General features: G+C 37.5%; 1 protein-coding gene across 7 annotated transcripts in view; it reads right to left on the bottom strand.

Annotated features, from left to right (window-relative positions):
• Nucleotides 1-217: 217 nt before the first annotated feature.
• Nucleotides 218-17,905, bottom strand: part of PRKACB (protein kinase cAMP-activated catalytic subunit beta) — a 53,394-nt gene continuing 35,706 nt past the window's right edge. For all 7 annotated transcript variants that reach the window (XM_072648861.1, XM_072648859.1, XM_072648860.1 and 4 more), the window contains 7 exons: nt 10,622-10,720; nt 9,511-9,593; nt 8,719-8,845; nt 8,503-8,598; nt 3,257-3,379; nt 2,696-2,860; nt 218-930 (listed from right to left, as the gene is read on the bottom strand). In XM_072648861.1, coding sequence (XP_072504962.1) covers nt 805-930; nt 2,696-2,860; nt 3,257-3,379; nt 8,503-8,598; nt 8,719-8,845; nt 9,511-9,593; nt 10,622-10,720 — 819 coding nt within the window. In that variant the 3' untranslated portion in view covers nt 218-804. The remainder of the gene's footprint in view (nt 931-2,695; nt 2,861-3,256; nt 3,380-8,502; nt 8,599-8,718; nt 8,846-9,510; nt 9,594-10,621; nt 10,721-17,905) is intronic.

Below are 17,905 nucleotides of genomic sequence, written 5' to 3'. Positions count from 1 at the left end.
AGTTAACATAATTATTAGAAACCATGTCTTGGGATTGTAGATAAAAGGGACTAGCTGGTTCAGACCAGAAGAAATACTTCTCTTTCTCTCCCCCTCTCTCCCTCCCTTCCTCCTTTCCTCTCTCTCTCTCTTTCTCTCTCTCTCTCTCTCTCTCTCTCTTCTCTCTCTCTCTCTCTCTCTCTCTCTCTCTCTCTCTCTCTCTCTCTCTCTCTCTCTCTTTCTCTCTCTCTCTCTCTCTCTCTCTCTCTCTCTCTCTCTCTCTCTCTCTCTCTCTCTCTCTCTCTCTCTCCTCTCCTCTCTCTCTCTCTCTCTCTCTCTCTCTCTCTCTCTCTCTCTCTCTCTCTCTCTCTCTCTCCTCTCCCTCTCCCTCTCCCTCTCCCTCTCTCTCCCTCTCTCTCCCCCCTCCTCTCTCTTTTTCTCTCTTTCTCCCTCACTCATCCATCAAAATATCACTATCTGTACCACTTCCCATTTCTGAACACCAAACTGATCGAAACAAAATAGGTCATAGTGGGGGGGGGGGGGGGGGGGGGGGCAGGCGCTGGACTTTGTAATTTGAAAAGGGGAGGAGCTAAATTATAGAATCCAAAGAGAAGGACAAACAAAAAAAGGGCTAAAGTAAAAATAATACCCTTGGCCGGCCCTGTGCCTAGGTAATCTGGGTTTTCATAATTTTACGCATGATGATCACTTAACGGTGTGGAATGAAGGAACTAGATAGATGGATTTTTTGTTACACGATGATATTCAGCTTCGCCTTTTTTAATAACAGGATGCAAAGGAGTGGGGCCTGCTGGACCCACTCTAAAAATCAGCAAATTCCTTCGCGCATTTCTCGGTAAGAGAAACACGGATGTCCTCTTCTTCGTAATCATCGAAGTTGCTGGTATCGCCAGCCCCTCGGTAGCGGGGGACGAATGGAGCTTCCACCTAAAATTAGAAATGCAAAAGAAAAAAAGTGAGAAGAAAGAGTAGGCTCTTGATGGTTATACATTCCTAAGACTAGAAAGACTCTTCTTTTATTCTATGCCACATCACCATCTCTGTGAGCAGTCCAAAGGAAAAAACATGAAAATAAATAGCAACCAACCAGGGATTCCTAACTTTTTTTGTGTGTCATAGACCCCTTTGACAATCCAGTGATCCTCATGGACCCTTTATTAAAATGATGCTTTTAAATGCATCAGATGAAATATATTGCATTATAGAGGAAACCGATTACATTGAAATACAATTATCAAAATATAAAAAATAGTTCATAATCCTTTAAAAATGATATAACTAGCACAAAACCAGCTCACATTTAGATAATTCCTTAATTTTTTTCCCCCAAAGAAATATACTCACAAGGCTAAGTGGCTTCATTAATTCCTGAATATCTCAAAAATATGAAAAAAATCCATCTTTAAGGGTGTAAAAACTAAAATTCCATGGGGAAGAAAACAGAGTAGGCACATTTTAGATGGAACTACTGCATACAAATGATTTTTCAATGGGCATTTAAATAGCAAAAGAGCAGACAATTATGATTCAATCCAGTGACATCTTTTCATAAATGCCTCCATTTAATACGAAGAGTATGGTGATGTATTAATCACATTCTGTCTTGCAGTAATTAATACATTACTGATTATTACAACTACTGCACTGTCAACTAATGCAGAAAAAAGCAGTTTCTTTTTATAAACTATTGTTAAATTTGGGGCTTTGGTTTTCTGTCTAATTCTGTTTTCTAGCAGTACACTCACCCTTGTATAAGTATACATTCTATTGTCCCAGTCAGGAATTTATAACTAAAAATTTGTTTGGCAAAAAAGTCTTCACTCAGGTTTAAATTTTCCTTCCACCTTCCCATACTGTCTAAGAGTATCATAATGTTGGAAGAGCTACTCTTTGCATTAAATACTATATATCTAAAAAAAGAGCTTTATCAGATCTATTTTACTGGTTTCGGATTCTACACCCAGTGATCTCTTAATTCAAAGAACCTGAGAATCCTTCTTGCTAAGAAGAGCAGTGAGGAACCTGAGCTCTTCCATGCAATGAATGAGAAATGAGGATTCTCTCATTTTTGCCTGGGTGAATTCATTAGCTTCTGTAATATCTCCATAAAAATATAACTACATGCCCACATTAATGTTATCCATTTGGGAATGCCAAATCTTGGAGGGCAAGAAGTATGTTGCATACATGCCAGACATAGAGCTGTGCTTGAAAAGAGACCATTGGTGAATAGGTGACTGATTAAGGGTAAGACCCAGTGTCAGGAAAAGTACCTTGAAATTATAGTCATAAAGGGGAACATGTCCTTTTCCTTCCTCAGGGAGAGAAATAATTTAAGTTGTGTGCTTTAAGTGATACACAGAATGATTATTAGTGTTAGCCAAAATAATGCATTTTAATGCATTTTGGTTTATAAATAATTATAAATAAATGCATAATTATGCATTTAGGTTTATAAATAATTTTCCTTAAAAGAAGTAATCCTATTAGGTAAATAAGTATTATCATCCCTGCTTTACTGGGAATTAATTAATTGATTGATTAATGAATTAATTGATAAATTGTTCTTAAAATCACTGTGTGAATTCTAAATGGTGTATTTTGATGTTTTCTTGGGGCTCCATTGTCTGAAACCAAAGCATCAATCATTCCTTTTCAGCTATTTAAATTAAGAAGAGAGAAGCAGGCTTACTTTTCTCTGAAAAATGGCAATCCAGTCAATGGCGGAAAACCAGCGGTGGTGCTTGATGTCGCCAACCCCATTCTTCAGGTTTCCAAAACGCTTGGTCAGGTCGACCTGGAGCAGGTTCCTCAGAAGGTCCTTGAGTTCGGAGCTGAAGTGGGAGGGGAAACGGACCTACACACAGACATTCACATATTGAAATATGTATTCTATACCTTTTCTCTATATTTTTCCCCCCTCGACTCTTCTTCCCTAAATTATATAAAGGAGGACATAAAAAGACATGACCTTCAATCTACCCCTGATATAAATAATGGTCTGTAAATGCAGTACTGCAATATAAAGGTACCCATTGTCTTTATTTGATTCCCTCACATCATCGTATTATTGCAGGGTAATGAAGTGATTGGTAGAGCATGACTGATTCAGTGGCAGATTCATTGACTAGACTGGTCAATCAATCAACTGGATCTGGGAATTTGCTGAATTTTTTATTGACTTGAATTCTTTTTTAAATTATGCCTTGGGAATTCAATAGCAAGTGGGGGTGGGATAACGATCTCTGCTCACCTTTCCAGAAATGATCTTTTCGTAGATCTGAATGGGCTGGTCAGCAAAGAAGGGGGGATAACCAGCGGTCATCTCATAGATCAGCACTCCCAGGGCCCACCAGTCCACAGCTTTGTTGTATCCCTGAGATAAACCAGCATTGAAGGTCAATTACTCTTTCATTTCCTAAAATCAAATGGGGCCTAGGGGGAGGTTAATGATCGTATAATGATCTTCAAGCACATGAAAGAATATCATAGCAGTTACTAAGCAACTACTGAGGGCAGGAGAGGAAATGGGTTTAAACTATAACAGAACAAATTCAGGTTAAATAAAGGGGAGAATTTTGGAAACTAATGACTGGTAAAAATTGGAACAGGCTTTTAAAGAAACTTGGAAAATATTTACCAAAGACCATCAATAATACAATAAACAGCCAATCTCAAAAATATACCGTCCCCCCTGCAGGCAGGGAGATGGACCAAATGACCTCTTAAAAGGCAGCATGGTGTCGTGGAAAAAAACCCCCACTGGATTTGGAGTCAAAAGACTTGAATTTGCGTCCCAGCTCCACCATTTACTAGCTATATGACTATGAATAAGTCACTTAATCTCACTGAGACTCAGTTTCCTCATCTGTGAAATGGGGATAATATTTGCCCTACCTCCCTCACATGATTGTTAGGAGGAGCAAAGAAGAGAATGGAGATAGAGTGTTTTTTCAGACTTTTATAAATGTTACTTCTGTTATGGTTATTCTCAGAGTAGATACTCAGGATGTTTCAAGGAATCATCCTAAGATCTGCCAAACCCAAGGACTGACACCCTTATTGGTAACTCACATAAGAACAAATGATATCACCAGAGAGACCTGGGAAGAATTTCTCAATATTATGAAGACGTCAGGAGGAAAATGCTAGACTTGGGAGCCCAGGAGGTGTTTCTGTGATCACTACCAATGGATAGAAAGGACTTTGAAAATATCTGGGAGATGAATCTGTAGCTAAGAAGATGGTGCGGGGAAAGAGGATTCTTCACCAAGGACAGAGTATATATAAAGAACACCAGCAAAAAAATGGAGCAGTGCCTGATCCTTCTCCTATACACCTCCACCCACCAGTTGTATGGTTCTTTTCCTTTTCAGATTTCCTTTTATTTAGTTATATGTTGATTTCCTCCTCCTCCTCCTAACCCAAATACAACTGAGGAAAAGCTTTCACAGCTGGGTGACACCTAAATTGGACCTTGAAGGAAAATCTACAGGTGATCTTTCTCTGCTAAGAGTTGAGCAATTCTTGACTTTCCTTCTTAATAATTTTGAGGTGGAAGAGAAAGACAAAGGGAACTGCTAGGTATATCCGATTCTACCTAAAAAGAAGGACATGGTCAGTGAAGTGAAAGTGACACAAACCTTGGGAGGAAGAAACAATGCCATTCCAGATGGCATCAGGAAATGTCTTCCACAGTCTGTACCAAGGCCAAGACTTAAAGTGAACAAGGTTTCAATAATTTTGAGATAGAATAGCAAGGATTCTTGGGTCTGAGGTGCTAAAAGGGAAGTCAATGTCAATAGAACTTAGAGGCTTTCCGGAATGAAATTCTGATGCCCAATAACAAATGATTACTCCTTTGAAAGAATTAATGATGACTATAATTACCATGAGGAAGAAAAGGGAGACATGTCTAAGGAGGACAATGTACTTGTATATGGAGAGCAGTGCTGATCTCACTTTATAAAGGACAAGTTCAGGATATGGAAGATGGGCACATAATGGTAGAGTTATAAAAAGGCAGAATGGTGTAATCTCGTGCAAAGAGCAGTAGAGAACTTATAGCCTGATTTGGGCTAAGGTTTTCAATAAATGCTAAAGAAAAGAGTTTTTTAATTTTGTTGGAGACAAGAGGAAGATTAAAGTGAATATAAGGGGGGATGACCTCAAATAGCAAAAAGAAGGCAGAACTATTCAGTGCCTTTTTTGCAACTTTTTGTTGCCTGAGAGTAATAGATTTTCAGACTGGTCAGGACAGAACAAAATTAGTTAGCAAACCATGAGATGCAAGATAAGTGAGAAGACAGTAAGAAAGCACATTACTAAAGCTGCCCTCATGGAGTCAAGTGAACTTTCAATATGACTGCTGAATCATGATTCAAATCAATTTTGGCAAGTAGGAAGTATGCCACAGGACTTGCATCTGGCCAGCGTTGTTCTAGGATATCCTTAGTAATTAGTCACATTCACTGGCCCAGAGCTTTTTGAAAATTAGAACAAAGGACAATTTGTACATCCTCAGAAAGAGATGAGATAAACACTCTAAGCTATCATGGGTTTGTGAAGAACACATTATAACAAACAAATTTCTTTTTATTATCAGAGAGGGTTACTAGATCAGTAGATACTTTATCACTTGCCTTAGCCAAAGCTCGATTTGGGTATGGCAGATATTCAGATATCTATATATCTTATTTTAGGTAAGGCAGATGGCAAAATATTTTACAATCTCCTCAAGGATCAATATATAGGAAGGTAGATTCAGTAGTGCTCAAATGGCCAAGTGCAAATAGTGTTGCTAGCAGTGGCACAGGGCCCCCCTCTCTTTGGCTTGGTTAAATATTTTTATCAGTAACACAGATAAAAGTACAAATGAAAAGCTTCCCAAATTTGAATGTGACATAAAACTGGAGTCTGGAGCTAGCTAATATAATTTCAATAGGCTGGAATAGTGGGCTAAAGTTATCAAGATGAAGTTAAACAAGGAAAAATTCTGAAAAGTTCAAAAAAAACCCCCAAACCCACCTGGACAAGAACAGGATGGGGTATCCATAATTACAAAGCAGACCATTTGAAAGAATAAAAAACCATGGAGGGTTTAGTGGACTGCAAACTCCAATTGAACCAATAGTTTGATGAGGAAACCAAAAAAGCTTAAGTAATCTCAGGCTACATTAATGGCATCCAGAGTGAGGGAGGTACACTATACTTTGCTTCTCTGCACTCTGCTTTAGTTAGAGCCCATCTGGAGTACTATGTCAGGTTCTAGGTGCTGCATTTTAAGAATGGCATTAACAAGCTGGAATGGGTCCAGAGAGGGCATTCAGGATGGTAAAGGAACTCCCAAGCATGCCAAATGAGGATTGGTTGGAGGAACTGGGGATTTAGCTCGGAGAAGAGAAGATTTAAAGGGTGCATGATTACTTTATTGTAAAATCTCAAGTCTCCACCATTAGGGGTCTGACCTGCCCGTCTTGGATCTGGAGGACAGAACTAGAACCAAGGGATGGAAGTTACAGAGAGGAAGATTTTGATTTAATATAAGGAAAAACGTCCTAGCAATTAGAGCGACCCCAAAATGAAATTGGCCGTTTGTGTAGGTAATGAGTTCTCAGTCAGTGGAGGTCTTCAAGCAGGAGCTAGATGACCATTTGTTGGGGATGGTGTAGATAGAATTTATGCTTGGGTGGCATTTGAACTACATGACCTCAGAGGTCCAACTGCAATTCTACCAATGCGTGCAAAAGTGCTGTGTATCTAGAAAGCACTATATAAGCAGGAGCTACTAAGATTCCGAGCCCCCATCATCTAATAGACAGGGTTCCGACATTATAACCAGGAACTTCAAATAAGACAGTAGCTCTGGGACATCAGGAAAATGTGTGGAATTGCCTTCAAAGTTGCTAGAACTTAGAAGGATTAATGTGCCAAGGTCGCTTAATCACAGTCTCAACTTTTGGAAAAGAGACATTGAATGGGATGCCTAATCACCTGCATATGGATGTCATGCACTTATTGAAATGCATATCACTGTGATCCTCCACTAAAATCCTACTCCACTGCCATGTGGTGGCAAGGAACAGGCCGTGGGTTCTCAAAGGCTATGCCGGGGGACACAAGCTCTAGCAGATCTACCAAGCTCACAAAGCCTTGAAAATTGGGGTCTGGTCTCTCTTATCTAAGGACTAATCTTGTCAGGTTGGGAAAGAGCCATTCATCACCATGTCGGGAAATGGTGATGAACTTTTTGGCCACAGCAACTCTTGAAGACCATCTACTGAGTTATACAGAGGTTGTGATCTGCCTAGTGAAGGTTGTACCTGCACTAACCAAATCACAGATCCTTTAGGCAATTATGTCACTTTGACATGATTTATGCTTTACCGGCTTCAATTCACACATTAAGTTCATTAGAGTGCAACAGATATACAATTTATTTAATTTGTATCAATATTAAAAATTTATAGGAAACTGATTTACGTTTTTAAATCACTGATGAACAAGCATAAGTATTCAAAATAAAATAACAAAACAATGTACATTCAAACTAAAGCTTATTACCATAGTTCTTAGTTACTTTGACAATGGATTACTTTAAGATAAGTAGAATTCCATTAAAAAATAATACAATGAAACAATTTGTATAATAAAGCTATTTACTCACTCTAAATACGAACCACACTGCAATACCATTATTTGGTTGGCTTGGGGTGTGCTCCAAGATGAATAATCTTGTACAGTGATGCTTTCTCAACAGTCACCTTGTATAATAGAAATACCTGACTGTGTTGGAAATCAGTGAGCTGAACTCTTTCCAGCTCTTTTGTTCTGTCATCAAGAATGATCTAATTGAATGAATCTATTCAAATCCCTTCTCCTCCTCCCTACAGTCTAAGCTACCATGAATTAAAGGAAATGAAATGAAAGTGAAAACGATTATTTTTGGATGTTGGTGCTGCAGTGAGCTACTGGGTATATTAGAATCCTTCCAGTCAGTCTGCAAGTATATCATAATTATGGGCTTCTTACTGTGCTGAATGATATCCTAATATGAAGTTTCATGCATGAGTGGATGTCTATACCTGCAGCTTAACTGGTAACTTAAATAGATGGGATGAATTGGTGACTAATATGCACCTTTTGTCAATATGTCTGTGTTTGGGGTTCCTTATCCCAGTGACGTCCCCATTACTAGAAATAATAAGTGCTGGATTATTCATCTGGTTTCATAACCAGGGATTTATTTATACTATCTCCTTAACAACGAGGGTAGCAATTAACTAAGGTTGTAGAAGCAATGAGATGCCCTAAACAGACAATTTTTAGTAGTTAAGGCAGAAATTACAGATTTAAATTAGTAAGTTAGAACTAGAGATCCTAGCAAAGACTCTTTGTCAATTAATTTTAAAATTGGACTTGAAAATTGGATTTGAAAACAATTCAGGATGATGTAAGCAATAGGTTGCTCACTGTACAAGATTTTCTAATAAAATGTACCTTGCTGAGGATGATCTCAGGAGCCAGGTATTCAGGAGTTCCACAAAGGGTCCAGGTTCTGCCCTTCACCCTTTTGGCAAATCCAAAGTCAGTGACCTATTATAAAATGGAAAAAAATTATCTTTTTATTATTTGAAAGTATCAGTTAAGGCAATTCTAATAAATGCTTTCTGAATGAATGAAAATAGTTCCTATATTAATTTGATGAATTCATACCAGAATGTATCCATATTTGTCAATCAGAAGGTTTTCGGGCTTCAGGTCACGGTAGACCAGGTCAAGAGCATGAAGATACTCAAAAGTCAGGACAATCTGGGAGGCATAGAAGCGGGCATGGGGCTCGCTGTAAGGAATGAAAACATGATGGATTCCATAAATATAAACATATCTATTGAGATGATTCAATTCAATGAATGCAGTTAATATTTATGAAAATTCCTGAATGATAGGATTTCATTTGGGCTGAAAAGTTGATGATTGTGGTTGTCTGCCTTTTCCTTTGCCACTGAAAAACATCCTGAGAGGGTGCTTTTGATGTCCTTGCCTTGGGTTGCTAACCCATTCTAAACTCATCAAAAGGATACTCAATCTGTCTACTTTGATTTCCTTTTGTTGCATTTCAAGAATACTTGCATGTAGTGGGTTGAATTAAAATGAGCCCAAAGAGTAAACGTGAGGGACGGGTCATACATGGAATGCCACATTGTTCCTCTTATGGTAAACAAGCACTCCTGAATTTAGCCCAATGGGCTTCTGTGAGGTCTCTTTCAAAACTCACTGCCAGCACTAGCAGAAAATGCCTATTTTATATTATTTTATTTGGATTAATAAATGCATGCACTTATTACATTATGCCTTGTTACGTATGCTTCTACTGCATTCTTCAAATGACCCCAACTTATTTAATCCAATTAGCATGTATTTAGGATGTTAAGGGTTCTCTAAAATTTGGGAGTTAAAAATAAACTGTAGTACTTAAAGTTTAGGGGGGAAAAAGACCTGGATTACCTGAATCGGCCAATTTTTCTCAGGTGGGAAAACATCTCACCACCAGGCACGTACTCCATAACCATGTACAGGTTAGAATTATCCTGTGAGTAAGTGAAAAGAATTTAAATAACATGAAAAAATACTCAACCTAAGTTGTTTTTTGAAAAATATTTTTAGGTTATACTCTTTTCCATTAGGAAAGAACACTTTTACAATCTACTTGACAGGTTAATAATGTGGGAACAGAGCGCTGCACCAAAGTCTTCCAGGCTCTCAACATTAGGGCACTCGTCCACTTACTTCTGGGAACTGTCATAAATCCATCCTGGTTTTTCTCAGCTCACAATATCCATGGTTCTAACTTGACTTAAGGGTATCCTATACAGACTCCAAATATGATAACATGCTAGTATATATACATATATATATATATGTGGGAAAGATCAAGAAAACTAAGTTAGAATATCCATGAAAACAGGTACTAAAGAAATTTGTTTTTTTACCTATGGTACAGGTCAAGAGAAGGAGATCATTTCTTCTCCCTTCATTTGCTTTTCAGGGGATAAACAGAACTCTTTTGTGAGAGGTAAAATAGCCAAGAGATATATATAGTACCTCATACTTTTACTGTGATGATAGGTTTCATTCTAGATAATGGAAATGCCACAATTACAGTGCAAGAAAAAAAATGCCAAAATACATTAGAAAAAATATCTCTGCAGCTTCCATAGTCATATGAATGGAGAATCAAGGACTAAGCTGACTCTTAACAAATTAAAAAACTAGAAGTTAGGTGACTGAGTAAGAAGTACCAGCAGGGATTAAATGGAAGCTGAAAAAATGGTGGGTAGATCTAAATCTGCATGAATCTAATGTTTTGCCAGATGTCACCATGGCTTTTGATAAACTCAAATATTTGATTTTATAATAGCATTTCACAAATAAGTATAGATGTCAGTTTGCCTAACTTATCCAGAGACAAACTGGAAAATTTTCAAATACTGCATAAGGTTATAAATACAAGAGGTTTTTAACTATGTAAACTCTTGTTACTTTATATTCTCTTTTTATTGAAATTTTTCTTTCTTTTTTTTTTTTTTTTTTTTTTTTTACCATAAGCAAAACTTACCTTGAAAGCATATTCCAGCTTCACCAGGAAAGGGAAATTCACAGCCTGCAGGATCCTTTTCTCATTCAAGGTATGCTCAATCTGCTTCAGCTTAACAACCTTTTGGGGAAGTATAATGTAAACATTTTCAGAACAAACATGTGGAAGAGCAGAAATAGAATCCATTTTAAATGGAAGATTTTTCACATAGTGCTAAACTTGGGTTAATGGAAGTCTTGAGAATTTTATCTTCATAACAACATCAATTAAATCAAAATTATTAGATAGCAAATGATTGCAGGAGATTAAAAAAAGGATCAGTTGTGATTTGAAAATTGAAATGGTTTCTGTTTTTAAATTAATGAAAAATGGTAAGGTGGAAATGTCAATTTACTTATACAGAATAAAAGAGGATTGTCTAAAAAATGTCATGTCTTTATGAAGACTAGGTCTTATTGAATTAATTAAACTTCCTCCTGATAGACTTGGTACAGCAAGGAAGGAAGTAATTTATTTTGACTTTAGCAAGGTTTGTGATTCTTTCCTACATGACTTGGCAAATCTTGTGTTCACTCTCAAGCCCCATTCTATGCTCAGTGGCAATCTGCCAGTGTGTGACTGGCCATGGGTGGGAGGTACAGTTCTTAGTGGTGGTGGATATGGAAAGACCTAGTAAGGAGAGTGGTTTAGGCAAGAGTCATTAGAAACCCCCTCTACCCTCACTTCCATCTCTTTCATCAGTTAGAGATTTGCAAATTGCTCTTTTAATGGCATCTTGCATTTATGGGGTTCCCAATCAGAATAACCTTAACTCTTCTTCCATGCCTAAAACTTGTCAGAATCATCATCTACTCATTCCTCCTTTCTTCTGCCCCAGCAACAGTGGTATCCTTAACAGCAAGTTAAGGTTAATCTTATGACCTATGCCTTTAATTCAACTCCCTCTACACTTTTTCCAAGACCTTGCCCTTGCGGTCATCCTCTGTCTCCTAGGCATCTTCAGTCTCTTCCTCTTAATTGCCTACAAATGTACTAAGGTCTCCCAGATCCTGTTGAACATTCTATTTTTGAATCCAGCTCCTCTCCTACTTGTCTCTCTGTCATTGCTTAATGACTTGAAGCTGTCTACATTGACACATCTACTTCCTCATCCCACCCTTTGATAACCCTTCGCAATTTGGCTTGCCTTCCTACTGCAGTATAGGAACAGTTACTATATTTCAACACTTCCAATGGATTTCTTATTCCCCTTCTCCCCAAGCTCTGATCCTACTTACTCTCTCTGTAGCATTTGACACTATCATTTCCTTCTGTTAGATTTTTTTCCTCTCCCACTTTCCTCTAATCTCTTTAAATTTTCCCACTCTGTCTCCTTTACTAGCTCTTCATTTTATGGGTCCTTAAGATATTCTCCTAGGTCCTATCTTGTACCTCTCTCTCTCTCTCCTTCCCCCTCTCTCTCTTTCTCTCTCTCTCTCCTGACACTCATTCACTCCCTGTAGCTTTACCCACTTCCTCAAGGGAAATAATTCTCAAAATTATAATTTCATTCCCAATGTCTTTCTTGACCACCTATCTATAACTGGCAAGTCAAACTGAACATGTTTCAAATCAACCTATCTTTCTTCCTGAACCTGTTCCTGCTACTGACTTCACTTCTTTTCTGTCACTAACATAATCACTTTCTTTGTCTCTCATATTCAAATTACTGGTACTCTTTATCTTTGACTACCTCTTTGCTTTCTCATATCCAGTTAACAAGACCTACCAATTCCATTCTAACAAGTCTTCCTGCCTCCTTTCCTAGCCTTTCATCTCTCTTACATGCCATAGATTGAAGTGTCTTCATAGATAGATTTTCTCAAGTCATCCTATCAGCTTAGAGAGGAAAGTTCAAACTTCTTTGTCTAGCGTTCTAGCTCTCTCACAATCTAGCAACATCTTATTTTTCCAGCCTCCTTTTCTTCTCCTCCATACATTCTAACTAAACTAGACCACTTTCTATTCCCCTTGCTGAACTATTTGACTCACACTGTTTTTAAACTTCATTTGCCTTGTATCTCTCTCTTCTCTATTAAATTCCTACTGGTCTTTCAAGCCCCAGCTAAAGCATCATCTTCTCCATGAAGCTTTCCCTGTCAGTAATAGCCTTCTTCTGTGGACCTCACATAACACTTTATTTCATGTTCCTATAATGTGTATATCATGTAATGTATATTATGTTTAACTGTTTTTGATTGTTATCTCCTTGCTAGACTGTAATTCCATGAAGGCAAGGGCTATATTTTATTTAAACAATATTATTTCCTCAGTCTTTATCACAGTACCCTGCATACAGCAGGAACTTAATAAATATTGTTAGATAGAATCAAATGGCGTGCAAGCACACTAAATAAAATAAACCAGAAAATTGGCACTGCCAGATACATGCATAATTAGTTGGAAAATGGTTCTCCACACTGGTCAAAGGCTTCTAGTCAACCAAAGAGTCAGAAAAAAAGCAACCAAGTTCAACATAAATTCAAAATGTATTAGTGTTGTTAAAGAAGAAATGGAACTGGTATGAATAAGGAATATCATATGTAGAAATCATAAAGAAATTTTTCATTGCAATGAAAATGCAAGAAAAGAATTGGAATTTTAAATGACATACACTTCCCATTCCTTTTTCTCCTTCATCTTATTCTTCTTATCACTAAGCCCCTTCCAAAAAACTAAATGGAGCCAGACATGATAGGCTTTATCCTGATAAGAGATTTAAAGAGCCCTGAAATTGACCTTAATTTTTTTTTTTAATTTAGACCCAGGACAGAGAAACAACAGAAAAATTAGTTGTTACATGGCTCTGAAAAGGTCTGGGCCCTTGCCATATTTCTCAAACACTTAGCTTAGGGAATTTTTAGACATCTGACATACACAGATAAAAAGCAATTTCTAAATTGTGCTCAGTTCTGGGCTCCACTTAGGTATAAGAAAGAGGCAGTTGCAAAGGTTTCAGGCAATTAGGGTGTGGGAAAAGAGTATCTGTCCAATCTATGTGGAAACATATGAAAGGAATTGGAATTGTATGGGCACAAAAAGAGAAGGCTGAAGCAGTAATTTGACAACAATATTTAGTGGTATGAATGGTTAGATTACAAAGAAGTCATCTTTGTAATATTATTGATCCAGAAGAACTAAGAGTTGTCTTCAGGAGGATTTAGGTTAGAAATAAAGAAAAAAGTCTTTAAAAATTAAAAAAAATAAAATGAAATTTTAAAAGTTGATCTAATAGTCCTTTAAAAGAGTCACAAATAGGGCTATCTTTAAACTAGCAACTTGTTAAGTTCCTATTCACAATAGAATCACCATTATGGTCCTATGGTAAGGAATGATTTGCTGTTCCCATGACAATAACATTGCTAGAAACCGGTGAAACAATTACATTCAGCCCTATGGTTATTAGAGGAGAATGTGGTGGGAATAGGTGCCTTTCCTGAGCCATTTTTAAAAAAGTGATAGAGTTCCTTAGCAAAGGGGAATGGTACGATTAAATCAAGGGCAGTTAATTTGGAATCCAAAGAACTCAAGGAACCACAAGTCTGTCACTGCCTTGCTGTGTGACCTCTCTCTGAATTCTGTAAAAATAGCTACTCAGCACCGATCATGACTGTGAAACATCTTACAAATAATCCAAGTGACTTATTTCTAAGGGGAGGAAGGAATATGAAAGGGGGTCCCCTTTGAAAAATGAGAAAAAACCCAACCCTACAAATGGCAAGACAGCTAAAATTACATAGAGATAATGACGACAGAAAAAACAATTCTTCTTTTATCAGAGCAAATCTTTGAATTTTGCTAGATATCTGACATCATATTAACCTTCCCTCTGAAACCATGACATTATGATGTATTATTGATACACTAGCCAATGAAAAAATAATGGAACTTACAGTAGAACCATATTCTAATCCTATCAAGAAGGACAATGTTTCTAGAAAATGGTGAATAAGATAAAAGTTATTATGTTCATAGTAGTATACACATTTAACTTTAGACATGTATATATCTATATATATCAGTATATGTGTATATATCATACTAATGACATACATATCACTATGAACTTAATGATAGCTCACATTTATATGGAGTTTTGAGGGTTAAAAAGTCCTTCATGTAAATTACCTCATCTGATGCACTCAACAACTCTTCAAGTACTACATTTGTTATTACACTTAATTTTGCAGAGAGGAAGGATTATTTGTTTATCGGTCACACAGCCAGTAAGTGTCAGAGGGAGATTCAACCCGTGTTCCTCCTAACTCCATGATCTGCATTCTTTCTAACTATCACACTGACCACAATAGCCTATATTCATGTCATATTAAGTAGTATATTTTATTTACCCTATTAATAAATTCAAATTTTAATATGATTTTTTGTTCACTTCCTATACTAAACTCTGGCTTCAGATATGGACTAGATGGTCTTTAACATTCCTTCTATCTCTAATCTTCTAATAGACATGGAAAATAACATCTCCTCAAGCCTTCCTGGATGCCCTAAAATTTGAGCAAAGCCCTAGGTTTTGCAAGTTCCTAATGCATTTATCAAGTAATATTTTGGGTTATGGAAATCTAAGTTTATGAGTTTTACCTCCACAAGACAGCAAGTCTTGAAGAAGGTTTATCAATTGACTTCCACACCAGAGACTTACACAGTGCTCCTTATACAACAGGTTCTATAATGTTTGCTGAATTTAATGGTTTAATATGATTTCCATTGTTACATATGTGGCTCTCAAACACATTCCAGGGAGAATGGGCAGAATCTCAGAACACTCCACGAATCAGATATGGGTCCTGGACATCTGAATTGATTGTGTCATCATAGACTCGCCCTCCTGGGGGTACTGACCCCCTCCATCATCCTGAACCCCAGCCTCTGAGCAGATAGCAAACCCAGCTAGAGTACATGGGATTTGGGGGAGCGAAGGGAGATATAGATAGGCCACAATGATCTGCCTCACTCTCTGATCTCACTGGCTATTTTACCAGTGGGATAATGTAAATGAAGTCTCCACCAATTCACCAAACAGTTACCAGGTACCAGCTATCAGCAAGGTACCAAACTAAGTCCTCAGAATGGAATGATGAAAACGGCAATGCCCTTATTAAAGGTAATATTTATACACAGATAAGTACAATATACCCTGGAATGCAAAAGAGAGAGCCAGAAGAAAAATGCTACAAGGCATTAAATCTAGAAGAGGTCTTAGAGACTAGGCCATGACTAGATTCTTGTTCAACCCCTTCATTTCACACATGAGGAAACTAAGGCCAAGGGAGATAATTTTGCATGGTGGAGCTCATAGAAGTGGCCACTTAGGGAAAGTTGTATTGAAACAATCATAGAAAAGAGAGGGTAAATGTCCAGGATGTTGATAGCCCTATAGTTGGCATTCAAATCTAGAAGAGATGAAGTAAGTCCTGATTTAGAGAAGTTTTGATAGGAGTAGTACTAGGACAAAGAAATATATTGGCATTCTTTGCCTTTGAATCAAGCTCTGAAAGACTTGTGGTCTTTCAGTTCTAAGTCTCCTCCTCTAGAGGTAAACCAGTTTTGGAGCAATGATAAGCATCACAGTTCAGATACAAAATCCTGCAATTTACCTGAATCTGCATTTTCTTGCCATCTGTCCCTCCCCACAAATCCCCTATAGTTTTTTCATTGTAAAAGGAAATCCATTTCTATTTTGAGCGAACTAATTCTTTGCAAGTATTTCCTTATATCAAGTTTAGTTCTAGCTCTCTGTATCTTCCTACCAATAATTCTAGTTTTGTCCTCTGGCCAAGGAGGAGAAATCTAATCTCTTTTCCTTTTAACATTCCTTTAACTACTTGAAAAGAGCTATGTACTCCTCCCTATCCTTCCCCCTTCCCCAAATCTTTTCTTCTCCATGCTAAACATCCCCAGGTAATTAAGTTGAATTGGTTAGTATATTTCTATTTTAACATCTATGGCTCTCAAACATATTCTTAGGGTGATAGGGAAGTCTTGGAATGCCCACTTGTCAGATATGTATCACGCACACTGGAATTATAACCTCATTGTAAATTTGCCCTTTTGGTGAATTGACTGTCTACTCTCTAAATATAATGCTATGGAATAGTTCTTTACAATCATTATACTCTGGGATGCAGCACTGAATCAATTTACATTATAGCAGGAAAGCAAACCAGCAAATAAAAAATGCCTTTAATTTCATGTCTTTGTCAGCTGAAACAACTAAAATCTTAGGTTGTATGGGGCATCTGCCCTGATTCTTTACCCTCCAGACCCCCAGGGTCATTTGACCCACCAATCCACCCTTTCTAATCCTGAGCTTTGCTATTTATTCCCTCTGCACCTCCTAGGTGCCTTCTTCCCCAACTAGAATCTGAACTCCTTGAGAGCATCTTGCTTTGTCCATTTGAATTCCTAGTGTTTAGCACAGCACTTGGCATATAGTAAGTACTTAATAAATGCTTTTCCATTCATTCACTTATTCTAATAGTCCTCCTTAAGAATCAAATCATAGGATCATAGATTTAGAGCTGGAAGGAACCTTAAAGATCATCCATCTAGTCCAATTCCTTTATTTTACAGATAAGAAAACAGGGGCCCAGTGTGACTTAAGTGACTTGCGCACAGTCACATGGGTATTACATAGCAGAGATGGGGCATGAACTCAAGTCCTCTGCCTCCAAATCCAGTACCCTTTGCCTAGCACCAGACCCTACTCCCTGAGGTTAAAAAAACAAAAACAAAAAGACAAAACAAGGAAAAACTAACAAACAAACAAAAAAAGACAGAACCCAATGACAAAAAAACCCAACCTTTCCCAGAAAAGGAAAAAAACTTCAAAATAACCAAAGTCAATTTACTGGGCACATGCTAGGGAGTTTCTTAACTTTCAAAGGTATATATATTAGCTCATATACATATGTGCATATGTTTGTCAGTATGATTCATAATATGAAAGCTGAGAAGTCAAACAGCACATATGCTTGAGAATGATCTCCTTCGGAAAAGCCTCTCTCTGTCTGCCTCCATCCCTCCCTCTTTCCCTCCCTTTCCCCCCTCCCTCTCAAAAAACACATAGGCATGCACACACACGCATACACACACACACATACACACACACACACACACACACACACAAAACTTATTAGTGTTTTAGAATTCTACTTTGACTGACATCATTTCTTGGCCAGGAAAATACAGGTTAAATATAAATTTATTAAGCAAATATATCAAGGTAAGGGTTCCAAGCTTCTCAAA

Source organism: Notamacropus eugenii, chromosome 2 (genome assembly GCF_028372415.1).
Source record: "Notamacropus eugenii isolate mMacEug1 chromosome 2, mMacEug1.pri_v2, whole genome shotgun sequence".
In the NCBI taxonomy this organism is placed as follows: domain Eukaryota; kingdom Metazoa; phylum Chordata; class Mammalia; order Diprotodontia; family Macropodidae; genus Notamacropus; species Notamacropus eugenii.
This window is presented reverse-complemented; position numbering and strand designations above follow the sequence as displayed.